This window comes from Scyliorhinus torazame, chromosome 25, assembly GCF_047496885.1.
Source record: "Scyliorhinus torazame isolate Kashiwa2021f chromosome 25, sScyTor2.1, whole genome shotgun sequence".
Taxonomy (NCBI): Eukaryota; Metazoa; Chordata; class Chondrichthyes; order Carcharhiniformes; family Scyliorhinidae; genus Scyliorhinus; species Scyliorhinus torazame.
Genome location: NC_092731.1, coordinates 7358853 through 7375029, shown reverse-complemented (window position 1 = coordinate 7375029; position 16177 = coordinate 7358853). Strand labels below are relative to the sequence as shown.

Sequence of the window (16177 nt, the reverse complement as noted above, 5' to 3'; positions counted from 1 at the left end):
ATTACCCACTTACGGATCATCGCCACGTTGGCTGCCCAATAATAGCCACCCAGATTCGGCAACGCCAGCCCTCCTCTGTCCCTACTACACTCCAGAAACTCCCTCCTTACCCTCGGGGTCTTGTTTGCCCACACAAAACCCATGATGCTCCTACCTACCCGCTTAAAAAAGGCCTTGGCAATCATAATAGGAAGGCACAGGAACACAAAAAGAAACCTCGGGAGGACCATCATTTTAATCGACTGTACCCTGCCCGCTAGAGAGAGTGGCAATACATCCCATCTTTTGACGTCCTCCTCCATCTGCTCCACCAGCTGCGTCCGGTATGCATTGTTTGTGCAACATGCAAGAACAACTGTATACTAATACATGTGACAATAATAAATCCAATCAAACCTACCCACCCCACACCTCCACGCTATCCCCGTAACCCAGCAACCCCACCCAACGCAACCCTTTTGGACACTAAGGGCAATTTAGCATGGCCAATCCACCTAACCTGCACATCTTCGGACTGTGGGAGGAAACCCACGCAGACACGGAGAACATGCAGGCTCCGCACAATGAGCCAAGCCGGGAATCGAACTTGGGACCCTGGACTGTGAGGCAACTGTGCTACCATGCTGCACATGTCTGCGTGGGTTTCACCCCCACAACCTGAAGATGTGCAGGGTAGGTGGATTGGCCACGCTAAATTGCTCCTTATTTGGGAAAAAAAGGAATTGGGTACTCTAAACTTTTTTTTTTTTTAAAAAGAAAAACAGTGCCGGACTGACTGGATACGGGGGGGGGGGGGGGGGGGGATTAAGACTGAAATGAGGAGAAACCCCTTCACTCAGGGTGGTGAACCTGTGGAATTCGGAATCATAGAATCCCTACAGTGCAGAAGGAGGCCATTCGACCCATCGAGTCTGCACCAGCCCTTGGAACGAGCGCCCTATGTAAACCCAAATCCCCACCTATCCCCATAACCCCACCTAACTTTTTGGGACACCCAAGGACAATTTATCATGGCCAATCCACCTAACCTGCACGTCTTTGGACTGTGGGAGGAAACCGGAGCACCCGGAGGAAACCCACGCAGACACGGGGAGGACGTGCAGACTCCGCACAGACAGTGGCCCGAGGCAGGAATCGAACCTGGGACCCTGGAGCCGTGAGGCAACAGTGCAGAGTTCTAGATCTAAAGGTATTCAGGGCATAGGAGAGCACCGGAGTATATTTCTAACAGATTTGGATGATCATGTTAAATGGCAGAGCAGACCCGAAGGACCTCCTCCTGTGCCTATTTTCTTTGTTGTGAAAGGTGCTATACAAATTCACGTCTTTAATAGTTAAATAAATAGGTTTAATAAACCTGTTCAGTAACCCCCAAATTTACAACTGGGGAGGGCAAGTTAAGAAGAATAAGAATTTGGTAGATCGGAGCAAAATCATTTTGTTTTTTGGGAAAGAAGAATAGGCCCAGAAATACCCTCAAAAGGAATTAAATCAGGAAATGTATTTTTTTTTTTGTTACACACAAGAGATAGAGAATCTCGAACTCAATGAAGGATTCTGAACAATTCCGGCACTGGAGGTTAATGGAACGAAAAGGAATATTGGGGCCAAAAGCAGGTGAACGGCTCTAACAGATAGGCAGAACTGAATATAGCCTTTGTTTTAAAGTATACAAGCTTTACTGTTTGATTCTGGATGTGTACAGTCAACATTTCCCCTCCCAGTTATTGCCTCACACAACACCTTCGCACCAGAAATCCTACCCTGTCCCCAAGCACTGAACCTTCCATCTACACCACACAGACCACCCCCCTCCTTCACCAACGCCATTTTCCTCATTCGCAGGTATTTTTGAGAAAGAGAGAGAGAGAGAGAGAGAGACACGCAGGTATTTTTGAGAGAGAGAGACAAGAGACACGCAGGTATTTTTGAGAGAGAGAGGGGAAATTAAGAAACAAAGCCCACGGCTCAGTTTAGATTCAGGCTAGAGTCTGTAACCCGAATAGCAGCAATAAATATTTCCACACGCATTCTCCCAGGTTTAAACCTTCTTCAATAAAACTTACTGGAGTGGTTCCAACTCCAAAATCACCTGGTGAACCTTGGGAGGTGTTATATTAAAACATTTTATATTAATTATTAAACTATAGCACCAATTACAGTTCAACCTAACACACAGTTAGAGCTCACATCAAACTTTGCTCATCTGTACGAAGAGAATTCGGAAAATAAGTGCCCTTTGTTTGGGATTGTTGTTACTCTTCCTCCCCCCCGCCCTGTGGGAACTGGCTCTATCTGGGGCAGGGGGAAAGAAAGAAATTGGGGGGAAAAGAGAGGCAGCACAGTGGTTAGCTCTGCTGCCTCAGGAACCCAGGCTCGATTCCCGGCTTGGGTCACTGTCTGTGCGGAGTCTGCACGTCCTCCCCGTGTGTGTGTGGGTTTCCTCCGGGTGCTCCGGTTTCCTCCCACAGTCCACAAGATGTGCAGGTGAAGTGGATCGGCCATGGTAGATTGCCCCTTTAGGTGTCCAAAAAGGGTTAGGTGGGGTTACGGGGGATAGGGCCCCCAAGGTAGGGCGTCCTTTCATTGGGTCGGTGCAGACGCGGTGGACCTCCTCCTGCACTTTGGGATTCTATGAATAGGGTCTAGCGTGGAGAGGACATTGGATCGGGGGAAGAGAAGCTCAGTTACATCTCTGAAGAATTCACTGTTTCGGTCACCACAGAAGGTGCCGAACCGGAGCTCCCCCCTCCCCCAGACACACACACACATTCCCAGCTGTTATCTTTATCAATACAAAACACAATGGCACTGACCTTTTGGGGGGGCGAAGGGGTCGGTGCTCCTGGGGATGGGGACAAAGCGGCTGTTGGTCTGGTAGCCCGGCCGCGGGGTGAAGGTGCAGACAGTCTGCTGGCTGGACAGACAGTTGACCAGGAAGCAGGTGAACTCTGCCCCTGCCGCTCCTTCCTCCAGCAGCGCCAGGTCACAACCCTGGGTATCACAGCACTGCTGCAGGCAGGGGAGAGAGCTATTCACCAGGCTGACCGCCAGCAGCCTGGCTCCGTCCCCGAAGCTCCGGCCGTGCAGCGAGAGGTCCTTGGAGAGGTTGTAGGAAGCGACGCAGCTGTGCAGCGAGGTGTCGGAGCTGGCTGGAGCCGGGAACAGGAGAGCCAGCAGGGGCCAGAGGGACCAACTCTGCGCCATTCCCCACAGCAACAAAACACCCCCCAAATCCGGAGTGAAACTGACCAACTCTCCTCTTCCAAACTGACCCAGAAACTGACCAACCCTCACTCCAAAACTGACCCAGGAACTGACCAACTCTCCTCTTCCAAACTGACCCAGAAACTGACCAACTCTCACTCCAAAACTGACCCAGAAATGGGTCGACTTTGAGCAGTGTTTCCGGAAACCCGCAGTAAATTTACCACCTGCAGGCCGGCACACCTTTGTCCCAAGTGAACTTGCAGACAGCTTTCAGCTCAAACTTTATATCTTCCACTTCCCTGTAGCTGACGTCAGCGACAGGAGCCAACAGGAAGCCCGGAATTAATTGGCCCCAACTTTTAATTATTCATCAACTTCCATCTCACTCGGCTCCTCCAACATAATATAGTTTGGTTTAAAGAAAAATTGGGGGGTGGGGGGAGGACACCCAGAGTTAATTATTTTAATTATTATCTCTTTACATCACAATGAGGAACTGTGAGAATTTGTAAACCCCCCCCCCCCTCACCTCACTCACACACACATCACCCCTTCAACATTTGAATAACATTTGGAAAATAGCATTTCCAATCGCCAAACCAGTTGTTCAAATCCCAGTGGGAGATAAGTTATTAATCTCCTGGTTTTAAAGGATGCTCCACTCATTAATGAGTTTATTAATTCGAGTTTCCCCCTCCCACTCCTCCCCCACAAACACACAGGGAGGGAGCTGACCCCTGTTATCGAGACATTTCACAGTTATTTCAAAATATGCTTTTGTAAAGATGAAGTCACTATAGAATTAATTAAAGACCTCACCCCCAGGAGTTTTCCTTTTCCAGAATGATGTCTGGAAGTGATGAGTTAGTTAGTTTGATGGCATGCTCTTTTCCAATGAACTTTATTTGCATAATTATTCATGTCTAATTTCCCAGTTGAGCAATGTACCCTTTCCAGTTCCAAATCAGCCTTTGATGTATTTAAGAGCTTATCACCTGATTTTTCATGAGGACTGCACAAGTCCCAGCGCTGTTTGACACACTATGGACCAGTTGAACCAGGAACATTCCTTGTCACAATGGGCGTCTCGGCACTCTACACCAGCATCCCCCATGACGACGGCATTGCTGCAACAGCCTCAGTACTCAACACCGACAACTGCCAATCTCCAGACGCAATTCTGCAACTCATCCTCTTCATTCTGGATCACAACGTCTTCACCTTCGACAACAAGTTCTTCATCCAGACGCACGGAACAGCCATGGGGACCAAATTCGCACCCCAATACGCCAACATCTTCATGCACAAGTTTGAACAAGATCACTCTTGAAGGGCCTTCAACCGATGTTATACACCAGATACATCGATGACATTTTTTTCCTTTGGACCCACGGTGAAGAATCACTGAAATGACTACACGATGACATCAATAAGTTCCACCCCACCATCAGACTCACCATGGACTACTCTCCAATATCAGTTGCATTCTTGGACACACTCGTCTCCATCAAGGACGGTCACCTCAGCACTTCGCTTTACCGCAAACCCACGGATAACCTCATGATGCTCCACTTCTCCAGCTTCCACCCTAAACACATTAAAGAAGCCATCCCCTATGGACAAGCGCTCCGTATACACAGGATCTGCTCAGACGAGGAGGAGTGTAACAGACATCTACAGACGTTGAAAGATGCCCTCGTACGAACGGGATATGGCACTCGACTCATCGATCGACAGTTCCAACGCGCCACAGCAAAAAACCGCACCGACCTCCTCAGAAGACAAACATGGGACACAACCGACAGAATACCCTTCGTCGTCCAGTACTTTCCCGGAGCGTAGAAACTACAACATCTTCTTCACAGCCTTCAACACGTCATCGATGAAGATGGACATCTTGCCAAGGTCATCCCCACACTCCCACTACTTGCCTTCAAACAACCGCGCAACCTCAAACAAACCATTGTTTGCAGCAAACTACCCAGCCTTCAGAACAGTGACCACGACACCACACAACCCTACCATGGCAATCTCTGCAAGACATGCCAGATCATCGACATGGATACCACCATGACACGTGAGAACACCACCCACCAGGTACGCGGTACATACTCGTGCGACTCGGCCAACGTTGTCTACCTCATACGCTGCAGGAAAGGATGTCCCGAAGCGTGGTACATTGGCGAGACCATGCAGATGCTGCGACAACGAATGAACGGACATCGCGCGACAATCACCAGGCAGGAATGTTCCCTTCCAGTCGGGGAACACTTCAGCAGTCAAGGGCATTCAGCCTCTGATCTCCGGGTAAGCGTTCTCCAAGGCGGCCTTCAGGACGCGCGACAACGCAGAATCGCCGAGCAGAAGCTTATAGCCAAGTTCCGCACACATGAGTGCGGCCTCAACCGGGACCTGGGATTCATGTCACATTACATTCATCCCCCACCATCTGGCCTGCGAAATCCTACCAACTGTCCTGGCTTGACACAATTCACACCTCTTTAACCTGGGGTTACCCCATCTCTGGATCTGTAAAGATTTAATCACCTGCTAATGCTCGCATTCCAAGCATTGTCTGGCATCTTTGAATCTGTCTATATATATGTTTCTGGAACATACCTCTTCATTCACCTGAGGAAGGAGCAGCGCTCCGAAAGCTAGTGACATCGAAACAAACCTGTTGGACTTTAACCTGGTGTTGTAAGACTTCTTACTGTGCTCACCCCAGTCCAACGCCGGCATCTCCACATCATGACACACTATCAGACAACATTCCCGACTACACCCTACCCCTCCCACACATGAGTTTAAACTAGTATGGCAGGGGGGTGGGAACGGGAGCAATAGGTCAGAAGGTGAAAGCATTGAGGGAGAACTAGGGAATAGGGACAGTGTGGCTCTGAGGCAGAGCAGACAGGGAGAAGTTGGTGAACACAGCGGGTCTGGCCGCCTGAAGTACATATGTTTTAATGCAAGAAGTATTATGGGTAAGGCAGATGAACTTAGAGCTTGGATTAGTACTTGGAACTATGATGTTGTTGCCATTACAGAGACTTGGTTGAGGGAAGGGCAGGATTGGCATCTAAACGCTCCAGGATTTAGATGTTTCAGGCGGGATAGAGGAGGATGTAAAAGGGGAGGCGGAGTTGTGCTACTGGTTAGGGAGAATATCACAGCTGTACTACGGGAGGACACCTCAGAGGGCAGTGAGGCTATATGGGTAGAGATCAGGAATAAGAAGGGTGCAGTCACAATGTTGGGGGTTTACTACAGGCCTCCAAACAGCCAGCGGGAGATAGAGGAGCAGATAGGTAGACAGATTTTGGAAAAGAGTAAAAACAACAGGGTTGTTGTGATGGGAGACTTCAACTTCCCCAATATTGACTGGGACTCACTTAGTGCCAGGGGCTTAGACAGGGCAGAGTCTGTAAGGAGCATTCAGGAGGGCTTCTTAAAACAATATGTAGACAGTCCAACTAGGGAAGGGGCTGTACTAGACCTGGTATTGGGGAATGAGCCCGGCCAGGTGGTAGAAGTTTCAGTAGGGGAGCATTTTGGGAACAGTGACCACAATTAAGTAAGTTTTAAAGTGCTGGTGGACAAGGATAAGAGTGGTCCTAGGGTGAATGTGCTAAATTGGGGGAAGGCTAATTATAATAATATTAGGCGGGAACTGAAGAACCTAGATTGGGGGCGGATGGTTTTAAAAAAAAAAAAAATTTTTATTAAAGCTTTTCATAAAATATCAATAACAAAATGAGAAAGAAAAAAGAACCCAACAGGGTTAAGTACAAAACACAATCGAAAAAAGCAACCCCCCAAACCCCTCCCCCCGTACCTAAATAATAAATTAACATTAACACCCCGACTTAAGACAACAGGTGTATACATCCCCTCAGACCCTCCATGTAAATAACATAAACAAAAATAAAGTAAACCTCCCCCCCCCCCCGAGCTGCTGCTGCCATTGACCAATGTCTATCGTTCTGCCAGAAAGTCTAAGAACGGTTGCCACCGCCTAAAGAACCCTTGTACCGACCCTCTCAAGGCAAATTTCACCCTCTCCAATTTAATGAACCCTGCCGTATCGCTGATCCAGGATTCCACGCTTGGGGGCCTCGCATCTTTCCACTGAAGGAGAATCCTCCGCCGGGCTACCAGGGACGCAAAGGCCAGAATTCCGGCCTCTTTCGCCTCCTGCACTCCCGGCTCCTCTGCCACCCCAAATATTGCGAGCCCCCAGCCCGGTCTGACCCTGGATCCTACCACCCTCGACATCGTCCTCGCTATGCCCTTCCAAAATTCCTCCAGCGCTGGGTATGCCCAGAACATATGGGTGTGATTTGCTGGGCTCCCTGAGCACCTAACACACCTGTCCTCACCCCCAAAGAACCGGCTCATCCTTGTCCCGGTCATGTGTGCCCTGTGCAGCACCTTAAACTGTATGAGGCTGAGCCTCGCGCATGAAGAGGAAGAGTTCACCCTCCCTAGGGCATCTGCCCACGTCCCCTCTTCGATCTCCTCTCCCAACTCCTCCTCCCACTTACCTTTCAACTCCACCACCGAGGCCTCCTCCTCCTGCATCACCTGGTAAGTTTCCGAGATCTTCCCCAATCCCACCCACCCCCCCGAGAGCACCCTGTCCTGTACTGTGTGTGGCAGTAGCCGTGGGAATTCCACCACCTGCAGTCTGGCAAACGCCCTTACCTGTAAGTACCTGAAGGTGTTCCCCGGGGGGGAGCCCGTACTTCTCCTCCAGCTCACCCAAGCTCGCGAACTTCCCGTCCATAAACAGGTCCCCTAACTTTCGTATCCGTGCCCTGTGCCACCCCGAAAACCCTCCACCTGTTCTTCCTGGGGCGAACCGGTGGTTCCCCCGTAATGGGGTCCACTCCGAGGCCCCCACTTCCCCCCTGTGCCGCCTCCACTGTCCTTAAATTTTGAGGGCCGCCACCACCACCGGGCTCGTGGTATACCTCCTTGGAGGGAGTGGCAGCGGCGCCGTTGCCAGCGCTCCCAGACTCGTACCCACACAGGACGCCGTCTCCAGCCTCTTCCATGCAGCCCCCTCCCCCTCCATCACCCACTTGCGCACCATTGTCGCATTGGCGGCCCAGTAGTACCCACAGAGGTTGGGCAACGCCAGTCCCCCCCTCTCTCTACTCCGCTCCAGGAACACCCTTCTCACCCTCGGAGTCCGTCGCGCCCACACAAACCCCATTATACTCCTGTTAACCCGCCTGAAAAAAGCCTTCGGGATAAACACGTGGAGGCACTGGAACAGGAACAAAATCCTTGGGAGCACCGTCATTTTGATTGACTGCACCCTACCCGCCAGGGACAGCTGCAACGCGTCCCACCTCTTGAACTCCTCCTCCATTTGCTCCACCAGCCTTGTAAAGTTAAGCCTATGCAGGGCCCCCCAGCTCCTGGCCACCTGGACCCCAAATATCTGAAGCTCCTCTCCGCCCTTTTTAATGGGAGCTCGCCAATCCCCCTCTCATAGCTGAACTACGAACAGCTCGCTCTTCCCCATATTGAGCGTGTACCCCGAAAAGTCCCCGAATTCCCTAAGCATCCTCATTACCTCCGGCATTCCTCCCACCGGGTCCGCCACATACAGCAGCAGGTCGTCCGCATAAAGCGACACCCTATGCTCCTCCCCACCACGCACCAACCCCCTCCAGTTCCTTGATTCCCTCAGTGCCATAGCCAGGGGTTCAATCGCCAGTGTGAAGAGCAGGGGGGACAGGGGACACCCCTGTCTCGTCCCTCGGTGCAACCGAAAGTACTCGGACCTCCTCCTATTTGTGGCCACACTCGCCATCAGGACCTCGTACAACAGCCTAACACACCTGACAAACCCCTCCCCAAACCCGAATCTCTTCAGCACCTCCCACAGGTACCCCCACTCTACCCTATCGAAGGCCTTCTCAGCGTCCATCGCCACCACTATCTCTGCCTCCCCCTCCCTCGCCGGCATCATGATAACGTTCAAAAGCCTCCGCACATTCGGGTTCAACTGTCTCCCCTTCACAAACCCCGTCTGGTCTTCATGGATGATCTGCGGCACACAATCCTCAATCCTCGTGGCTAAGACCTTCGCCAGCACCTTGGCATCTACATTTAGCAAGGAAATCGGTCTGTAAGACCCACATTGCAGGGGATCCTTGTCCCGCTTCAGAATCAAGGAGATCAGTGCCCGGGACATCGTCGGGGATAAAGCCCCCCCTCCCTTGCCTCATTAAAGGTCCTAACTAACAGCGGGCCCAACAGGTCCATATATTTTTTATAGAACTCGACCGGGAAACCGTCCGGCCCCGGTGCCTTCCCCGCCTGCATGCTTCCTATCCCTTTGATCAGCTCCTCCAGCCCAATCGGGGCCCCCAGTCCCGCCACCAGTCCCTCTTCCACCTTTGGAAACCTCAATTGGTCCAGGAAACGGCCCATCCCTCCCTCCTCCCGTGGGGGCTCGGATCAGTACAATTCCTCGTAAAAGTCCCTGAAGATCCCATTGATGCCACCCCCACTCCGCACCACGCTCCCTCCCCTGTCCTTAACTCCCCCGATCTCCCTAGCTGCGTCCCGCTTCCGAAGTTGATGTGCCAGCATTCGGCTTGCCTTTTCCCCATACTCGTAGACCGCCCCCTGGGCCTTCCTCCACTTCACCTCCACCTTCCTGGTGGTCACCAGGTCGAATTCGGCCTGGAGGCTGCGCCTCTTCCTCAACAATCAATCCTTCCTCAGGCTCTTCCGCATACCTCCTGTCTACCCTCACCATCTCCCCCACCAGCCTCTCCCTCTCCCCCCCCCCCCGCTCCCTCCGCTCCTTGTGGGCCCTGATGGAGATCAGCTCTCCCCTCACCACAGCCTTCAGTGCCTCCCATACCATCCCCCCTCGGACCTCCCCGTTGTTGTTGGTCTCCAGGTACCTCTCTATACTTCCTCGGACCCGCTCGCTCACCTCCTCGTCCGCCAACAGCCCCACCTCCAAGCGCCACAGCGAGCGCTGGTCCCTCTCCTCCCCCATCCCCAAGTCCACCCAATGCGGGGCGTGGTCCGAAATGGCTATTGCCGAATACTCGGTATCCTCTACTCTTGCTATTAGCGCCCTACTCAAAATGAAAAAGTTGATTCGAGAATAAGCCTTATGGACATGTGAGAAGAATGAAAATTCCCTAGCCCCCGGCCTTGCAAATCTCCAAGGGTCCACCCCTCCCATTTGGTCTATAAATCCCCTCAACACTCCAGCCGCCGCCGGCTTCCTACCCGTCCTAGACCTGGAGCGATCCAGTGCAGGATCCAGCACCGTGTTAAAGTCTCCCCCCATTATCAGGCCCCCCACTTCCAAATCTGGGATCCGACCCAACATACGCCGCATAAAACCCGCATCGTCCCAGTTCGGCGCATACACATTGACCAGTACCACCCTCTCTCCCTGCAACTTACCACTTACCATTATGTACCTACCGCCATTATCTGCCACAATGCTCGATGCCTCGAATGACACCTTCTTTCCCACCAAGATCGCCACCCCTCGATTTTTGGCATCTAGCCCCGAGTGAAACACCCGACCTACCCACCCTTTCCTCAATCTTACCTGGTCTGCCACCTTCAGGTGTGTCTCCTGGAGCATGACCACATCCGCCTTGAGCCCCTACAGGTGCGCGAACACGCGGGCCCGCTTAACCGGCCCATTCAGTCCCCTTACATTTCAGGTTATCAGCCGGATTAGGGGGCTACCCGCCCCCCTACCCCGCCGACTAGCCATGACCCCTCCTCGGCCAGCCACGCGCCCGCACCCCACACCAGGCCCGTTCCCCACAGCGGCATACCCCCGTCTTGACCCACCCCACTCGCTCCAGCTCCTCCTTGATCTTAGCAGCAGCAACTCGATTCCCCCCCCCCCCCCCGGCTAGGACCCATCCTAGCTGGTTTGGGGGCGGATGTTTGAGGGTAAATCAACATCTGACATGTGGGAGGCTTTCAAGTGTCAGTTGAAAGGAATTCAGGACCGGCATGTTCCTGTGAGGAAGAAGGATAAATACGGCAATTTTCGGGAACCTTGGATGACGAGTGATATTGTAGGCCTCGTCAAAAAGGAGGCATTTGTCAGGGCTAAAAGGCTGGGAACAGACGAAGCCTGTGTGGAAAATAGGGAAAGTAGGAAGGAACTTAAGCAAGGAGTCAGGAGGGCTAGAAGGGGTCACGGAAAGTCATTGGCAAATAGGGTTAAGGAAAATCCCAAGGCTTTTTACACATACATAAAAAGCAAGAGGGTAGCCAGGGAAAGGGTTGGCCCACTGAAGGATAGGCAAAGGAATCTATGTGTGGAGCCAGAGGAAATGGGCGAGGTACTAAATGAATACTTTGCATCAGTATTCATCAAAGAGAAGGAATTGGCGGATGTTGAGTCTGGAGAAGGGTGTGTAGATAGCCTGGGTCACATTGAGATCCACAAAGACGAGGTGTTGGGTGTCTTGAAAAATATTAAGGTAGATAAGTCCCCAGGGCCTGATGGGATCTACCCCAGAATATTGAAGGAGGCTAGAGAGGAAATTGCTGAGGCCTTGACAGAAATCTTTGGATCCTCACTGTCTTCAGGTGATGTCCCGGAGGACTGGAGAATAGCCAATGTTGTTCCTCTGTTTAAGAAGGGTAGCAAGGATAATCCAGGGAACTACAGGCCGGTGAGCCTTACGTCAGTGGTAGGGAAATTACTGGAGAGAATTCTTCGAGACAGGATCTTCTCCCATTTGGAAGCAAATGGACGTATTAGTGAGAGGCAGCATGGTTTTGTGAAGGGGAGGTCGTGTCTCACTAACTTGATAGAGTTTTTCGAAGAGGTCACAAAGATGATTGATGCAGGTAGGGCAGTGGATGTTGTCTATATGGACTTCAATAAGGCCTTTGACAAGGTCCCTCATGGTAGACTAGTACAAAAGGTGAATTCACACGGGATCAGGGGTGAACTGGCAAGGTGGATACAGAACTGGCTAGGCCATAGAAGGCAGAGAGTAGCAATGGAAGGGTGCTTTTCTAATTGGAGGGCTGTGACCACTGGTGTTCCACAGGGATCAGTGCTGGGACCTTTGCTGTTTGTAGTATATATAAATGATTTGGAGGAAAATGTAACTGGTCTGATTAGTAAGTTTGCAGACGACACAAAGGTTGGTGGAATTGCGGATAGCGATGAGGACTGTCAGAGGATACAGCAGGATTTAGATTGTTTGGAGACTTGGGCGGAGAGATGGCAGAGGGAGTTAATCCGGACAAATGTGAGGTAATGCATTTTGGAAGGTCTAATGCAGGTAGGGAATATACAGTGAATGATAGAACCCTCAAGAGTATCGACAGGCAGAGAGATCTAGGAGTACAGGTCCACAGGTCACTGAAAGGGGCAACACAGGTGGAGAAGGTAGTCAAGAAGGCATACGGCATGCTTGCCTTCATTGGCCGGGGCATTGAGTATAAGAATTGGCAAGTCATGTTGCAGCTGTATAGAACCTTAGTTAGGCCACACTTGGAGTATAGTGTTCAATTCTGGTCGCCACACTACCAGAAGGATGTGGAGGCTTTAGAGAGGGTGCAGAAGAGATTTACCAGGATGTTGCCTGGTATGGAGGGCATTAGCTATGAGGAGCGGTTGAATAAATTCGGTTTGTTCTCACTGGAACGACGGAGGTTGAGGGGCGACCTGATAGAGGTCTACAAAATTATGAGGGGCATAGACAGAGTGGATAGTCAGATGCTTTTCCCCAGGGTAGAGGGGTCAATTACTAGGGGGCATAGGTTTCAGGTGAGAGGGGCAAGGTTTAGAGTAGATGCCAAGAGAGAATTTCATGAGAGAATATCAAACCAAGCTAGAGTCACAGACAGACTCTCGGTGGTTGTGGCAAGGACTAAACAACATATCGGGCTACAAAGCGAAGCCGAACAGTATCTCTGGCAGCAGCGCACCCCTCCCCGATGAACTCAATGCATTCTATGCTCGGTTCGAGCAGGTAACCAACAATCCGCTGGCGAGTGCCCCAGCAGCCCATGATTCACCCATACCCACCATCACAGCTTCCGAAGTCAAATTGGCCTTCCTGAAAGTGACCCCTCGGAAGGCGACGGGCCCGGACGGGATCCCTGGTCGTGCACTCAGAGCCTGCGCGGACCAACTGGCAGAGGTATTCACGGACATCTTTAACCTGTCCCTACTCCACTCTGAGGTCCCCACCTGCTTCAAGAAGACCACCATCATACCGGTACCAAAGAAGAACCAGGCAACATGCCTCAATGACTACCGACCAGTGGCCCTGACTTCAGTCGTAATGAAGTGCTTCGAGAGGTTGATCATGAAGCGCATCACCTCCATACTCCCAGAACGCCTTGATCCACTGCAATTCGCATACCGCTGCAACCGGTCCACATCAGACACCATTTCCCTGGCCCTACACTCATCCCTAGAGCATCTCGACAACAAGGACTCCTACATCAGACTCCTATTTATTGACTACAGCTCCGCCTTCAACACCATAATCCCAGCCAAGCTCATATCAAAGCTCCAAAACCTAGGACTTGGCTCCCCACTCTGCAACTGGATCCTCGATTTTCTGACCAACAGACCACAATCAGTAAGAATGAACAACAACACCTCCTCCACAATAGTCCTCAACACCGGCGCCCCGCAAGGCTGCGTACTTAGCCCCCTACTCTACTCCCTGTACACACACGACTGCGTGGCAAAACTTGGTTCCAACTCCATCTACAAGTTTGCTGACGATACGACCATAGTGGGCCGGATCTCGAATAACGATGAGTCCGAATACAGGAGGGAGATAGAGTGGTGTTGAGTGGAGTGGTGTAGCGACAACAATCTCTCCCTCAATGCCAGCAAAACTAAAGAGCTGGTAATTGACTTCATGAAGCAAAGTACTGTACACACCCCTGTCAACATCAACGGGGCCGAGGTGGAGATGGTTAGCAGTTTCAAATTCCTAGGGGTGCACATCTCCAAAAATCTGTCCTGGTCCACCCACGTCGACGCTACCACCAAGAAAGCACAACAGCGCCTATTCGTCCTCAGGAAACTAAGGAAATTCGGCATGTCCACATTGACTCTTACCAACTTTTACAGATGCACCATAGAAAGCATCCTATCGGGCTACATCACAGCCTGGTATGGCAACTGCTCGGTCCAGGACAGCAAGAAACTTCAGAGAGTCGTGAACACCGCCCAGTCCATCACACAAACCTGCCTCCCATCCATTGACTCCATCTACACCTCCCGCTGCCTGGGGAAAGCGGGCAGCATAATCAAAGACCCCTCCCACCCGGCTTACTCACTCTTCCAACTTCTTCCATCGGGCAGGAGATACAGAAGTCTGAGAACACGCACGAACAGACTCAAAAACAGCTTCTTCCCCACTGTCACCAGACTCCTAAATGACCCTCTTATGGACTGATTTCATTAACACTACACCCTGTATGCTTCATCCGATGCCAGTGCTTATGTAGTTACATTGCATATGTTGTGTTGCCCTATTATGTATTTTCTTTTATTCCCTTTTCTTCTCATGTACTTAATGATCTGTTGAGCTGCTCGCAGAAAAATACTTTTCACTGTACCTCGGTACACGTGACAATAAACAAATCCAATCCAATCCAATGTACGAGGCAAGTTTTTTAAGCAGAGGGTAGTGGGTGCCTGGAACTCGCTACCGGAGGAGGTGGTGGAAGCAGGGACGATAGTGACATTTAAGGGGCATCTTGACAAATACATGAATAGGATGGGAATAGAGGGATACGGACCCAGGAAGTGTAGAAGATTGTAGTTTAGTCGGGCAGCATGGTCGGCACGGGCTTGGAGGGCCGAAGGGCCTGTTCCTGTGCTGTACATTTCTTTGTTCTTTATTCAATACTCCCCCCCCCCCCGCCCCCCTCCACTACACCCTCCCACCCACTACACCTTTCCCCCTAATTATAACCATCCCCCAATTGGATAACCCACTGACTGCCCACCCTCAAACCCTACCCGACACCCCCAATGACCACCTCCACTGACTACACCTCTCGCTGACCCCCCTCACTGACCCCCTGACCTCCCTCACTGACCCCCCAACCTCCCACACTGACCCGAGCCCAATGACTACCACACCCACCACTGAACAACCCCGTGCTAACCACCCAAACCCCCATGACCCACAGCTCACTGACCCCGCCCCTCTTTCATTTTAGAAAATGTTTTATTGGGGCATTTATAATTTTAACATTTTAAACAGAGAGATCCAACACAGGCAAGAAGCCTGCAATAGCTTCCCCAACTCCCCCATCGCTAAACCCTAACTACCCATACATTAGATTCCCTGCCGTTATACGTCACTTCCATGCCTCCCCTTTCCCCTCCCCGCCCTCCCGTCCCCTGCTGACAGTCAGCTTTCCTTGAAGAAGTCGATGATTGGCTGCTACCTCTGAGCGAACCCCTGTCGTGAACCCCTTAAGGCAAACTTCATTTTCTCTAGCCTAAGAAACTGTGCCATGTCACTGACCCAAACCCCCGACTTTGGAGGCTCCGGGAATTCCCTCCATCCCAGCAAAATCCGTCTCCGGGCCACCAGGGAGGCAAAGACCAAAACGTCGGCCTCTCCCCCCCCCGGGCTCCCAGACCTCCCGACACTCCAAATATTGCCACCTCTGGCCTCGGAGTCACCCTCCCTTCCAGGATCTCTGACATGACATCTCATAATCCCTGCCAAAATCCCTCCGCCTCTGACAGGCCCAAAACATGTACATGGTTCGCAGGACATCCCCCACAGCACCTATACCTGTCCTTCACCTCCTCAAAAACCTACTCATCCGGGTCACAGTCATGTGAGTCCTGGGACCACCTTAAACTGGATCAGGCTGAGCCTGGCACACAACGAGGATGCATTGACTCTCCTCAGGGCCTTCCCCCACAACCCGACTTCCAACACTCCTC

The 16177-nt window shown here is 51.6% G+C and overlaps 1 protein-coding gene across 2 annotated transcripts in view; it reads right to left on the bottom strand.

Moving 5' to 3' along the window:
• spint2 (serine peptidase inhibitor, Kunitz type, 2) overlaps nucleotides 1–3492 on the bottom strand; it is a 40499-nt gene extending 37007 nt beyond the window's left edge. The window contains exon 1 of one of the 2 annotated variants that reach the window (XM_072489928.1): nucleotides 2817–3492. In XM_072489928.1, the coding sequence (XP_072346029.1) occupies nucleotides 2817–3207 (391 nt within the window). In that variant the 5' untranslated portion in view covers nucleotides 3208–3492. The remainder of the gene's footprint in view (nucleotides 1–2816) is intronic. The other variant, XM_072489927.1, reaches the window with a different exon arrangement.
• Nucleotides 3493–16177: the final 12685 nt, after the last annotated feature.